This window comes from Bombus impatiens, unplaced genomic scaffold, assembly GCF_000188095.3.
Source record: "Bombus impatiens unplaced genomic scaffold, BIMP_2.2 scf_0967, whole genome shotgun sequence".
Classification (NCBI taxonomy): Eukaryota; Metazoa; Arthropoda; class Insecta; order Hymenoptera; family Apidae; genus Bombus; species Bombus impatiens.
The window spans coordinates 354,215-367,712 of NT_177386.1; the positions used below are offsets into that span (position 1 = coordinate 354,215).

A 13,498-nucleotide genomic window follows, 5' to 3' on the forward strand; every position below is an offset into this window, starting at 1 on the left:
CTTAATGAATGTCAAGACTTGTTATATGAATGTAGAAATTATGTTTATAGTACTAATTATAGTTCCAATTCTAACCACCATGAATGTCGTCATTTTATTCTACATTGAGTCGGTAACGTTGGAAGTGACACAAAAATGGTAAGTTCGTCTATGGCTAGAAAGCGCGCGAAATAAAAGACACAAAAATACAGTAGATTCATCTGACATTAAATCTATCTAACACTTCTGTTACGTCGCGTGATTGGAACCGTGCGACGTCCCTCGGTATTGGGTCGCTAAGGGTGGGTCCGCTGACGGTTATGTACACCCTCAACAAACCCCGCCTCAAGGCCCCGCCTAAACTGAACCTTATTAGCTTGCAGAAACCGTTAATCCTGCAAGTATTTTCGGTTTATAGCCGGTACTTAAAAGGTCCTTAGGTTTATTGTGCGTTCTTAGAAATTACGGAGCAGCTGACCGGATATTTACCTAATGGAAATGTCTGGATTTTCCCCGGATTCTCTAATATTTACTAACTTGTTACTAACTTGTATTGTATTGTATTGTAACACTGTTAATCGCAGCGTTATTCCGCACATCCTTGCATATTTAAATTTTTAATTATATTAATATACAAATATTATATAATATGTATTCGAAAATTGACTTACTGATGCGGGGTGCTACATCGCGGTATTTCATCGATGTCTTCTCCATATCTTGTTACACTGATTTACTATAAAACTGCTATAATTCTGAAACTACTATTATAATAGTACTCACTGAAGTATAATTTAAATTCACAAATACGATAACGATAAATTTAATAAACAATAAAACCGACGCGGCGCGCTCTCTTACACAAAGGTAATACAGAAACCGGAAGCAACCCTTCTTTATCGATAGCTCAGTATTCATCAAGATATCTCGAAATAACATAATCGAAGGTATATAAAATGGCGACTCAATAAAGAGTTCATATATTCGTGTAGTTTTTTTGTGCAGTGCATATCTATAGTTTTTCTTAACAACAATTTATAAATCATTATCATGGGGTAAGTCGGAAATATCAATGAATATTTTTACGCAATCAGGAGAAACATTTTCTTTTGATAAATTGAAGGATGTATAAGTCTGTTTACATCGTATGTGCTTATTCGATATTCTGTTTATTCTCGGAATAAATTTAATGTGTTTTTAACGTATTCTTTTTTTGGTATTGCGTACAACAATTGGATAAATACGAAAGAAAATATTTCTTCTTACTATGTGATTTTTAATGTAGATCTATCGAAAAAAATAACCTATTTCTTATGTCTCGTTACATTTATATTTCGCAACAAAGTCCACTTAACATTATCCGTTTGAAATAAGATAAATATTACATGTGACTGTAGCGGTGATGTAATTTTTAGAATAGAGATATTAATTTGTCACCTGTAAGATTTTATGTGTATATATTTTATTTGTTAACGTATATGAAACATTTTGAGTAGAGTTTCATATTCATTAGCAATATATTAATCTATGAATTATACACATGTATTAATATACATATAATATTTTAATATATCAATGTTAATATGCATATAACCATTTGTTATATAATAATTATTTGTTTAATTACATTTTAGTACATCAGATTTAGAATGTATAGAGTCTAAAAGAGACATGGTGACTATAGATTCTGAATCGGATATGTTGGTTGACCAAAGAAAGAAAAAGAAAAGAAAGCATAAACATCACAAACATAAGAAAGATAAATTAATTGAAAGGGAAGATGGGAGGATAGAACGTCAAGAACGGTATGTACAATATGTATATATGTTTTTTAATAATCAATTTATTAATACTATTTGATTCCACATTTACGTTGTCATTAAATACATTTTAGAAAAAAACACAAGAAACATAAAAGACCTAAAAAAGAAAGAGAAGTTGAAAATGGATCATTAGATGACAAAACACCACGTGTAATTCAAAAAGATTTAGGTGTCAATGGCAAAGTAAAAAATTCTTTACTAGAAGTGGTTTCTACTGAAGAAAGTGACGATGAGAAGTTGGTAGATTTAGATTCGGACGAAGTAGATTGTACAATCATCGAAGATGATATTGATCTGGAAGAATTAATGAAACAAAAGGTATAATTCTCCATCCAGGATTTAATAAAAAGTACATAAATATTTATATATTTTTAATATTTATACAGGAGCGTTTGCAAGCATGTTTAGTACAGTACCTTTCGGATGAATCTGAGAAGGAGGATAAGGAACCAAATCAAGATGAAATAAAAGCTACTGAAACACCTGATGTTATACTTGTAGAGGATGATAGTGAAAGTGACAATATACCCCCCAAAAAACGTGCTAGGAGTAAGTCTGGTAGTAGAGAACGCAAAAAAGTCATGAAACCTGAGAGGCGTGTAGTAGTAGATATGAGCAGGGATCGTAGAAATCGAGAGGAACATAAAGATAAACGAAGGGAAATAGAAAGGAGACGGGAGGAAAAAGTTCGTACTAAAGAGGAAACTAAGAGAGATGATAATAGAAAAGATGACAGACAAGTGCGAAAACCAAGCGATAGACATAGGGAGGATTCACGAAAAGAAGATAACAAAAGACGAATAGAAGATGATAAGCGTAAAGATTCTATCAAAAGAGACGAGTCGCGTAAAAGAGAACAAGATAGAAGGTGTGTTAAATGTAGAACATTTAAATATAATATCTCTTTTATTAAATACTTTTTTATTAATAAATTTTAATAAACATGTGTTTACAGAGAAGAAGAGCGAAAACGAGAAGCCGATCACCATAATTCTAGATCTCGTAATGAATACAAATCATTAGATAAGACCGATAAATCTAGACGCGACAGTCGCGATAGATTAGCAAGTCGAGAACGACAAAGTAGTCGCGATCGGCATGTAAGCCGCGATAGACATGTTAGTAAGGACCGCAACGTTAGTCGAGATCGACATGCCAGTAGAGATCGACATATCAGTCGAGACAGACACGCTAGTCGTGATCGTCATACCAGTAAAGATCGTCCGCCTAGTCGCGATCAACGTAGTCGAGACAGACCTGCCAGCAGAGATCGGCATAGTCGTGATAAAAGAGACAGTAGAGAACGCCATACTAGTCGCGATCGACCCAGAGATGGTAGAAGTAGTCGTGATCGTAACGACATGCGGGAACGACGAGATAGTCGGAACCGCGATAGAATTAGAGAGCGATCAAGAAGTACAAGAAGATCTCGTAGTCCTATTAGGAGTAGATTGGATAGAGATCGGAATGATCGTTATAAACGCTCTAGATCGCTCTCTCGAAGTAGACGAGACAGAGACAAACATACTAGAGATCATGATAGGGAGAGAGAAAAAAATGGTAAAAGAGAACGTAGTGATAAATTCAAAGATTCTTTGTCAGAAGGATTGAAAGTAGAACATTCAGAAACTTCAAGTGAAGAAGATATCAAAGACATAGATATCGAAGAAGAGGAAGATGAAGAAGCTATTATTGAACGTAGAAGGAAACAAAGAGAGGAACTTTTAAAGGTTTGTTAGTTTTATTTCTATTTAATTATGTTTCTTTAATACTGTGAAATAATAATTGTAAGTTTTTTTTCTTGTCCAGAGGTTAAGCGGACCAAATGAAGATTCAAATATGTCTGCTGAAATTAATACTGTTCCCGCAACTCCACCTTCTGAAAGTCAATCAAATGTATCACAGAAGTCAATAGAAGTTTCGTCTAATAATAACGAATCCACTTCGGAGAGTCATACCCCACCATTGCCTGAGAAACCAAAATCGCCACAAGTTAAAAAGAGAAAATCTAGATTCGAAGACGCTCCATCTGAAGAGACAGATAAAAATGAAGATACAAAACCGACAGAAAAAATTAAACAGGAAGAAAAACAAAACGCAAAAAAGTCAAACGAATGGGACATGTTCGCCGAAGCAGACAACATTGGTGATTTTAATGTACGTAAGTTTTTCTCTTCTTTTGTTTAGTTTTTATATCTATTTTATCTATTAAATATTAGTACCTTTTGTTATAGAGCCCCACAGTCGAAGGAAAACGACAAGGTGGACCAGATAATCCAAGTTTAACAGACAATTGGGATGATGCAGAAGGATATTATCGGTAAATTGTTTTTTTTTTTCTTTTTCGTCCTTAATGTTAAAACATCTTGTTTTTTATTTTTAGAGTACGTGTGGGCGAGACGTTAGATTCCCGATATGTTGTTTATGGATATACTGGTCAGGGTGTATTTAGTAATGTCGTAAGGGCTAGAGATACTGCTAGAGGCAATTTAGATGTTGCTGTAAAAATAATAAGGAATAATGAAATAATGTAAGTCAACAATGAAATAACGTAATGTAACAATATATCTGATAATTTTACGATATTGAAAGTGAGCAATGTACAGAATTTTTTTATTCTTTTAGGCACAAAACTGGCCTTAAAGAATTAGAAATACTTAGAAAACTGAATGATGCAGATCCAGAAGATAGATTTCATTGTCTACGACTTTTTAGGCATTTCTTTCATAAAAATCATTTATGTATGGTTTTTGAACCATTGGCTATGAATTTAAGAGAGGCAAGTATATATTACATATATTTTATACTAATTAATTACATATTATCGTTTATTATATAAGAAAATTTATTTAGGTTTTAAAAAAATATGGAAAAGACGTTGGTTTACATGTTAAAGCGGTAAGATCGTATACGCAGCAACTTTTCCTTGCTCTCAAGTTATTAAAACGTGCAAATATCCTGCATGCTGACATCAAACCTGATAACATTCTAGTCAGTGAAAGCAAGTTAGTATTGAAACTCTGCGATTTTGGCTCAGCGTCTCATGCTCATGAGAATGAGATAACACCGTATTTGGTATCAAGGTTTTATCGGGCACCTGAAATTAGTAAGTATTGTTCATTTTTATTAGTTAACAGATAATATATATTCACAATTTATTAATCTCTTGGGTTATTTATTATTTTTATTTTATTTTAATTATCCTTAACTAAAACTCGAGAGATTAATCTTTGTTTACTTATCACTCTTCTACTTTAAACCAGCTTTTAATAGCCATGCTATAGTATGCCCTTTAAAACATGGCACAAACGATTTAGAGATACTGTACGTATTAGATACGAACAGACGAAATTTCGTAGCGGCTAGATTATATTAGTCGCATTAGTTTTTCAAACGTTAATAGCAATTGTATGTGACAGCTCTGATACATTGATCAAACCTACATTGGGGAGATCTCCACTGTCATAGAGATTTAATAACATTTATCACATATCATGCAAATAACATTGGCATTTTCTAGTTCTTGGTATACCGTATGATTTCGGCATTGACATGTGGTCTGTGGGATGCACCATATACGAATTGTACACGGGAAAAATAATGTTCTCTGGCAAAACCAACAACCAAATGTTGAAATTCTTCATGGACTTAAAAGGCAAAATGCCTAATAAGCTGATTAGGAAAGGCTCATTCAAGGATCTACATTTTGACTCTAACTGCAATTTCCTGTATCATGAAGTTGATAAGGTCACGGAGCGGGTAAGTTATCTCTCTACTGTTCTTTCCAACCTTGTTCTTTTCCTGTGTGGTAAGTAATCTAACGATTACTTGTACTCACAAATGCACGTGAATGATAAAATTGCTAACACCTATATTTTTAGGAGAAAGTTGTAGTGATGTCTACGTTGCCAGCCACTCGTGATCTAAACGCAGAATTAGGAGGAAATTCTTTGCCACCGGAACAAAGTCGAAAAGTTGGACAACTAAAAGACCTTTTGGAACGAACGTTGATGTTGGATGCAGGAAAGAGAATTACTGTGAACCACGCCCTGGCGCATCCATTTATACAAGAAAAGATATAGGTAACCCTGCCTGGGGTCCTTCCGCATCGGAGAATTCATTGACGTAATTTTACAAAAGAATGTTTAAAACGACACCGCTAACGATTCGTTGTATATCATAAAAGCATTACTAACATAATGCGGTGTCTCCTTATATCGAATGTCCTGTATCCGTTACAGCAGAAAGAGGCGGTGCAAAAATTTCACATTTCACTCGCCATTTCAATACGACAGGAGAACATTTGAAGACGTAAATACGCCATAACGAAAGGAAGGAAAAATTATTTGCATAACGTATTGTACTCTATCAATCTGAACTCTATTATTTAATTAATGATAACTATTGCAGGTCAATAGAGTGCAATATTTTTATATTAATTAATAACTACTACAGACGATGAATAATAATGTTGGAATTCACCCATTGATGCATTTATCAACGATTATAAAAACAACATATTTGTACTTGGCTCGAAACAATGTAGTGTATCAGAGGGCGTAAAATATTATTTTCTCGTGTACATTTTTTTGAAATAGAAATCGCTTAGATTTGGTTTATTTCTTTTCTTTCTTTGTGCACAGCAATTATAAAGTATGTAAACGGTGAATACAACACGGTGAATACTAGAGGAAGCAGCTCAATGAATGTACATCGTTGAACGATATTTTTCCGTGGATGAAAATCAAAACTGGGAAAGTGACCGCCTCTTTCAGCATGAATTGGCCATCGATACTTAGCATAATGGTGGTACATAGTATTTTTCTTTTTCTCAATCTTTTGAATTTCAACACGTGACTTTCTTTGCAAATGATAACTCTTAAATAAATAATTATATCATAAATGGATGATAATGCGTTACATTCGCGACGAAGAATCCCAAGTTTGTGAAATTGTAAGACTTACGAATTTGATCGTATAATTTACGAACACAAAATCTTTTTTTGTTCTTCTGTGCCGTCGCGTATATACGCACGAATGGCATCGAAGTCTAATAACAAGGAAACTTGTACTGACGAAAAGGATACAAATTGTATAGTACGTAGGTTATTGAAATAAAACAACACATACTTATCAGTATGAGAAACAAGCCCTGTATTTTATATTTTCAGTCTTAATCGCGCGCTATTCTCATGCAAAATTATAGAAGCACTTGTACGCAACGTATTTCTATAAATAATTATATATAAAAAGGAAAAAAGTACCGATTGTAATCTCTTTTTTATCTCGTAATGAAATGTTAGGTAGAGGATGTGTAACTTTAGAAAGTGTTAGAGAAATGAGTTATTGTGTTAACACTTATCACCATCGATTGTTAGCATTACAAGTAATCGTTTTCACATTAAAAGATGCATTTATTTAGGCATTGATGTAAAGAAATATGAACAAAAATAATGATGTACATATATATTTGCACTAAGAAATAGAAATTTCGAATTGCATTACATAGAACGAAACTTATTTAATGCTTTATATTAACATGTTGTCACATAGAAATATATAAAAACTTATATTTCGTTTCAACAGATTCATCATAGTAGCTTGCGATTTTGTATCGTTAGCTTCGTTAAATTTTCTTTTCCTCCTTTATTTAATATTGCGTTCTTTATTTATAAGATACGACAGAACGTCAATGCTGTTTGAATGGTTCATGGTATTTGCGGTTTTTACATGACCATATTCTACGAGATTGCTTATGTTTCAGATATGAGTCTTCGATTCAAAGCATCGATAAGTGCGAGTGGACCTTTCATGGGCTTTTAACGCCGTTCCCGTTGCAAGGTATTCATGGGGGACTGCCTTATGGGATATTTAGCATATCCGTTTCTCGTTAAACAACATAACATTGCAAATCAAAACCTACATAATTATGTCGTAAAACAAAATCAAGTTATTCTAACGGTCATCCCTTATGCTCTATTCTCTTTGGTAGCAGATCAAATTTGTTTTGCACATATCTATATATACATATCATTATATATTATTTTAAAATATAATTGCAAAATCATATCTCTAAATATGATAAATGAATAGTTTGATATTAAAATTCCATTACTTCATTAATATTTTAAATAAAGAATAAATACGTTTTTCTGATAATATGAGGAATTAAAAAAAGTGCTTTTGCAAAATTTATAAAAGGGAAGCTAGATGTTTCGGGCACATTTCAATACAGAAATAAAATGAATACACAAAAACTTAAACTAACTCATAATTTTCTAATTGGCTATTTGGTAATGTTTCACTTGTAGCCCTCCCTGTGAGGAGGGGAGGCAATGGAAGAGATGATGAGATCAGTTGGTGGAAAACATGATGATGAAGGAAACGGGTGAGATTCTCTGGGCAGCAGCTTGACAACTGTATAAAAATGATGCCTATCGCAAAAAAGGATCACCAAATATTTAATATAAATTTATGTCAACAGGAAGGTTTGTCATAAAATTTCACTGAAATTAACAAAACCGTAAGTATTTGAACAGGTAAGATATATATGAATAAAAAAATGAAAATTATAGATAAACTTTTTTCTTAGTAATACGAATCTATCTAATATAACTTTTTAGATATTTATTATTGTGTAAGTATAGGTAATATTAAAAGGAGCATGATACTAACATTTATGGCTTTCAATTTTCAGATTACTGAAAAAAGATCCAAAAATAAATAAATTTAATACAACAAAGAGCGACCTATAAAACATATAACATGCGTATAATTATAAGAATAAATTACACATGACATGATTTAAATGGCACAGTTAAATTTATTACACATTATATTTCAATAAAAATCATAATTACTTTCACATTCATATACCTCTGATTTCAATATACAGTATTGTTACATACCATTCACTGAATGTGTATCTTTTACACAGATTGCAAATTTTGTCTCAAACATTCATGTAAATGTCTTAATAAATAGTTACAATTTCGTAAATGTTTATATTTGTTTTGATTTGTAAACCTTAAATGCTCACGAAAACAACAAGAGTATAATGATCTGTGTTTTATTATTGAAACTAAATCTTATAAAAAGAGAGAGGTACGCAATACAGATGTTTATATACATCAAAGATGTACGTGATAACGTAATTCAATATGTAGCAAGGCCTCTTTTCGAAGATATCCTTTTATGATATTTTCCATACACATTATGATTTTTAATCACGTTCGGGATAATACTGAACTAATACTTTGGCTAATTCTTGTGCCAACTCCATTGTTGACGCACATAGAACTCTTCTGCTCATGACGTCAAACGGCCCACCTATAAACGAAACAAACGAGCGTGCAAAGAAAAAGCAAACATTATAAAGAAATTATGTACATATCTATAAGTTTCAATACTATTAGAATTATTTAACATTAAATATTGTAATTTAAAAAAAGGGTGGAAATTATTAATTTACTTTTATTATAAAGTAAATTACCTGCTGGATCTATGCACACTCCACCGGCTTCTCTTACAATGATATCACCAGCTGCTACATCCCACGCGTGGATACCAAACTCGAAAGAAATATCCGCTCCACCGAGAGCGACCATGCACATGTTTAAAGCCGCAGATCCCAGAGCTCGTATTCTGTACGATAAATATAAAACTGTATAAATTGAATTTTTAGAAAAGTAATGATATTTTACCCGTGAACTTGTGAAGTAAGATTATTCGCATTTTCCAATACAATTTTCATCTTCTCTGTATCTCTGCTTGTGCCCATTTCCATCATTACAAGAGCTTTACGTAATTCTGAAAAAAATGAATTTGATTCAAACTAATTAAACAAGAAAAATATCCAAAATAATTAAACTACAAACAAATATTTCATTTTATTTCCTACGATAAGTGATCCAGATCGATCTTTATCTATAATGCAAGAATCTATACATTTTTATACCTTTCTCTCCTGAAACCCTAATAGGAGCTCCATTCAGGAAAGCACCTTGACCCCTACGGGCTGAGAAGAATTGCTCCAAAATCGGGTTGTAAACTACACCAATTTCAGGAGTCTTGTTAATAAGCAGTGCGATCGATATACAAGTGTGGGGCAAACTATGCACGAAGTTCATTGTGCCGTCAATCGGATCAATGATCCATGTAGGAGCATCCGTGAGTTCAACTTTAGTCCCAAGCGAAGTTGCCTCTTCGCCTATGAATCTATCAAAATATATTTCCTCTGTATTAGAGAAACTCGATATTTTTGTTATCGCGGCATTTTGTTATAAACAAAATTGTTACCTATAAATATTTATAATACACAAGATTTGTAATTTTTATTACCACAAATAAGCATTTTTCTTCATTCTGTTCCTAAATATTTTATTTTGTACCTTAAAAAATACATAATTTATTTCGTTGAATGAAATTTTGTTGTGTTATTTAAAAACCAAAAAATTATTTCACATGTAACTTTTTGTTATTATGTTAATGATGGGATCCTAGGAGGATTCCAGATCGATTTCACGACTGGAAAATTCCATTGACGATCTGACGAGACCCTTCGCGACAGATCTGGTCCAAACACATATAACGAGCTTAAAGGGGATACAACGCGTCGAATGTTTCACTAGACAAGGTCAACTAGGAATCTGGGAATCTATTGAATTCAATACTGTTCCTTATTTAACAGAAAATAGAAAAAATGAATTAATCGAAATATTTTATTGACCATGCGTTATATATCTTTTTTCTGAATTATGTATTGGATGATACAGCACTCGGATAATGACAGTTTTATTAAAAAATCACCAATTTATTAAAAATTATAATAAAACTACAAACTACTTTACAAAATTTTTAATAATTTTTATTGGGATACTATCGATTTTGTTTTCTGTTAACAAATTTTTCTACAAATTTCAAAAGTATACTTAAAGAAATTCTTGATATACTTAAAACTAATATATTCATACATGTGTATAAATATTTCAATTATTTTTTATAATTATATTAAAATATTTAAAAAATTACAAAGCTTATGTTAATAAATTAACAAAATGTTTTTTATTCAATTTAAAGTTTGACAAATTTTAACACTCGTTAATTTATATTTGATAAATTCGTCAATACTTGTTTAAATAGTATGAAGCATATTATTCCATCTATTAGTAACTATGACTAATGAAATAAAAATTTTGATGAATACATATAAGATGATAAATATTATAAAACGTACTTGTGATCCGGAAATTTGGAGGAGATTCCATCGACTAGCAATTTTTCCACCTTTTGATCCCATTCAGTGACAAGGTCAACTTCGCAGGATTTCGTCATTGCATCTTTAGGTTGGTTAATTTTTTCCCTCACGATCTACAAAAAAATCATAATTGAAACATAATTATTCTTTTCAGTGCGAAAATCTTCAATAATAACGAATCTTTTTCAAACGGAGAAGATCGAAAAATTAAAAAATGAGTGAAGTTTTAAAAATGTTCCTTATTTCGTAAAGATATATAAAAATACAATATTTTTCAAGTTTAATTCATCTAATGTTCAACATTTTTCAAAAAGTTTAGGTTAGGTTTGGGTTAGATGTCGATAAATTTATTTAAACATGTTTGGAAATGCTTACATCGTTTAAAAAATACCCAAAACCCTAACCTTATGTATATGTTATATATGTAACCATCTTGATAAATTCTGAACATTAAGTGAATGAAACGGAAAATTCATTATAAAATTAAAAAATTTTTCGTTATTTTGTAAAAAGACACTCGAGTCAAATAGTCGAAATTGGAAAAAAGTCACTAAACTGCATAATTTACTCAATTTTCTTATAACCATTGTATTTATTGAATTCCATGTACACAAAAATTTACAATGTTGCAATTAATTTCCATACAAAAAAATTTTATTCCAAGTGTATCGTATATAATTAAAAAACTATTAATAGTTTGTTACAAATGAAATTATAATTACGCAAACGTTCTATAGCTTCTGTTATCGCTATTTCATTAGATAATGCATGTTTAGATAATGATTCTTAATGGCGATTATATTTTATAATTTTGAATCATTAGTTGTACAGATCAAATGCATTCAACTATTTATTAATATATAATATAAGCAATAAATAGAGAGATATAAAAATTATAGGTTATAAATTATAGCAGTTAAAGAGTTTAGAGAATCCGCGTAATATAAAACGCGTCATTTTATCCAACGCGATGAATTTGCTTTTTGGAAGCCAAACAAATACACATTCATGCCCATAAATTAGCGGCATTATTTATCTAGAATATAATAATGTATAATATACGCAGGTAAAAAATAATCATGTGCATTAAACAATCACTAACGCATCGATCAATTTTGCATTAAAATTCACAACATATCCAAGTGATTTCAAGGCAATAATTAAAATTCATCATCGAAAATGAAACTGCGTTTATGTTACATGAGATAACATTAGACAGAATAACGCATGGGAAACGAAAGCAGTATGCTAGTTGAATAAGAACATAATTGAAATCTAAAGCTGCGTGCAAAATCGATAAAACGTAGCCCGCTATCAGCTAGGAATAACTCGAAACACAAAACAAGTTGTGGCCGCTTCTCGTCAATTTCATCAAAGAAAATGTCACTCACCGAGCCAGCTTCCTTCACTAATCGAAGAACGGCTATGTAACATTCGTCGATATCGAACATGATTGATTAAAATGTTTGAAATATTCGGAAAGAAAGCACGAGTTTAGAACGCCGTCATAACAGACACAAGTATCAACGTCGTATGCACAATGGCAACGGCTACAGACTAACTGACGTAACATCTTGTCAGCTGGTTTTAAAAAGGGTTCCTTTGTCACTGAATCACGAGTGAAAGCGACAGTGGCGACCCGGTTCGTACAAAATTTTGCTTCATAGCTATTCTTGGTTTCTTGATAATCGTAAAACTCCGTTGCTTTGATAGTTTTCAAACATGTTAGATATCTTGTTAATATATTGAAAATAAATGAAATTATTTTACTTGAAAATTTTAGAATCTAATAAATTAGATATTTATTAGATGGGTTTTTAATGCATTAAAGACAAACGCGAAATTATTTTATTTGAAACGTATACATAATTATCTCGTTTAAGAACATTCGAAATTGGTAAATTATGAAATAAACTCAAATAATAAAGAGTTCAAAAGATATGAAATATGAATTATTGTTTCAGTTTATAAGGCCTAATAATACATATAAAATAAATGCAGCAGAAAATGATTATGAACTTAAAAATAGACAAAGAATACATATTGAATCGTTCGTTTCTTATTCAGTTTTGAAATGCTGCATTTGGAACCACAAAAGCCGGTTCTTACAAACTATAACTCGATCGATAAAAGTTAGAAGAGAGTTGGAGACTAGAAAAAGGTGAACCGAATAAATCAGTACAACAATTTCGCTTAACAGATCAATAATAATTATGTTCTTCAACATAGATATATTTACATATATAGTTGTCTTTTGCAATTATTCCATATAGTATACATATATACTTTGCAATATATATATCGTTATCACACCTATAGTTAATTTGTTCCGCAAGGAATGATATGTATGTGACGTGCCCCCATTAGGAGACACGAGGCAACGTTCCGTTTGACTCACCTTACGTATAGTATAACAATTATAAAACCAGCCTTCTAAAAA

The 13,498-nt window shown here is 31.6% G+C and overlaps 2 protein-coding genes across 7 annotated transcripts; one reads left to right on the forward strand and one right to left on the reverse strand.

Annotated features, from left to right (window-relative positions):
* Positions 1–878: 878 nt before the first annotated feature.
* On the forward strand, positions 879–8,840 carry LOC100744466 (serine/threonine-protein kinase PRP4 homolog). 6 transcript variants are annotated; one of them, XM_033323402.1, is made up of 14 exons: positions 879–1,034; positions 1,614–1,784; positions 1,874–2,120; positions 2,189–2,670; positions 2,758–3,532; positions 3,612–3,959; positions 4,037–4,122; positions 4,186–4,332; positions 4,428–4,581; positions 4,656–4,908; positions 5,323–5,561; positions 5,684–6,611; positions 7,567–7,643; positions 8,114–8,840. In XM_033323402.1, exons 1-12 carry the CDS (start codon positions 1,030–1,032, stop codon positions 5,882–5,884), a joined length of 3,108 nt encoding a protein of 1,035 aa, XP_033179293.1. In that variant the 5' UTR covers positions 879–1,029; the 3' UTR covers positions 5,885–6,611; positions 7,567–7,643; positions 8,114–8,840. The 6 variants fall into 6 exon arrangements, with proteins under 6 accessions (XP_033179293.1, XP_033179296.1, XP_033179295.1 ...); XM_033323405.1 differs by having other exon boundaries at positions 5,684–5,927; XM_033323404.1 differs by having other exon boundaries at positions 5,684–5,884; positions 8,114–8,805.
* LOC100744827 (inositol monophosphatase 1) lies at positions 8,610–12,641 on the reverse strand. The gene is made up of 6 exons (XM_003493112.3): positions 12,450–12,641; positions 11,038–11,171; positions 9,760–10,019; positions 9,506–9,611; positions 9,295–9,446; positions 8,610–9,131 (listed from the first exon to the last, which is right to left on the reverse strand). The coding sequence occupies exons 1-6, from the start codon at positions 12,507–12,509 to the stop codon at positions 9,025–9,027; spliced, it is 819 nt and encodes a 272-aa protein (XP_003493160.1). The 5' UTR covers positions 12,510–12,641; the 3' UTR covers positions 8,610–9,024.
* Between the last annotated feature and the right edge of the window lie 857 nt (positions 12,642–13,498).